We start from the raw sequence: 501 nt of genomic DNA, 5'->3' as shown, positions 1-501 counted from the left end.
TATTTACTTGCACGTACCTGCCAGAGCAGCTGAAGTGATGAGCTCAGCTTGACTGCAGCGTGGGTTAACGATGTGCTCCTGTACGAGGAAGCGTGCGATTTCTACCACCGTGTCAAAAGAGCGCTTCAGGATCTTCTGGGCCCAGTCACAGATGAGTTCACAGGCTGCTTCGGTGACCTCTTGCTTGTAGGTTTGCACCAGTTCTGTCAGTTCAGACTGGAGGTGGCACATCACATAGGTACATTAACAGAACATTTGAGCATAAACGTATGTTTTTCTTCTAGCCAAAATATAACTGACAACCTATATCAGTGGCTTTCAACCCTGTTGCTGGACCACCAGGCAAAATGTGTGTGTGGAGCAGGGGAAAAGGGTTAACAACCACTGACATGATTTTAGTGCTGTGAAAGCAAATTAGGAGAAAAGTCAGTAGTAAGTAGGGCTGCCCCCTAATAATCGACTAACCTTTAGTCGACGAGAAGAGGCTTGGTCGACCAAAAT

General features: G+C 46.7%; 1 protein-coding gene across 1 annotated transcript in view; it reads right to left on the bottom strand.

Annotated features, from left to right (window-relative positions):
* Nucleotides 1–17: 17 nt before the first annotated feature.
* Nucleotides 18–501, bottom strand: part of LOC107580305 (DNA-binding protein RFX5-like) — a gene marked incomplete at its 3' end in the record, with an annotated part of 2,344 nt that continues 1,860 nt past the window's right edge. The window contains exon 4 of the mRNA XM_016266027.1: nt 18–216. Coding sequence (XP_016121513.1) covers nt 18–216 — 199 coding nt within the window. The remainder of the gene's footprint in view (nt 217–501) is intronic.

The sequence above is a fragment of the Sinocyclocheilus grahami genome, unplaced genomic scaffold, assembly GCF_001515645.1.
Source record: "Sinocyclocheilus grahami isolate Dianchi unplaced genomic scaffold, SAMN03320097.WGS_v1.1 scaffold30331.1, whole genome shotgun sequence".
NCBI lineage: Eukaryota > Metazoa > Chordata > Actinopteri > Cypriniformes > Cyprinidae > Sinocyclocheilus > Sinocyclocheilus grahami.
The sequence above is the reverse complement of the archived record's forward strand: the minus strand, read 5'-3'. Positions and strand labels throughout refer to the sequence as shown.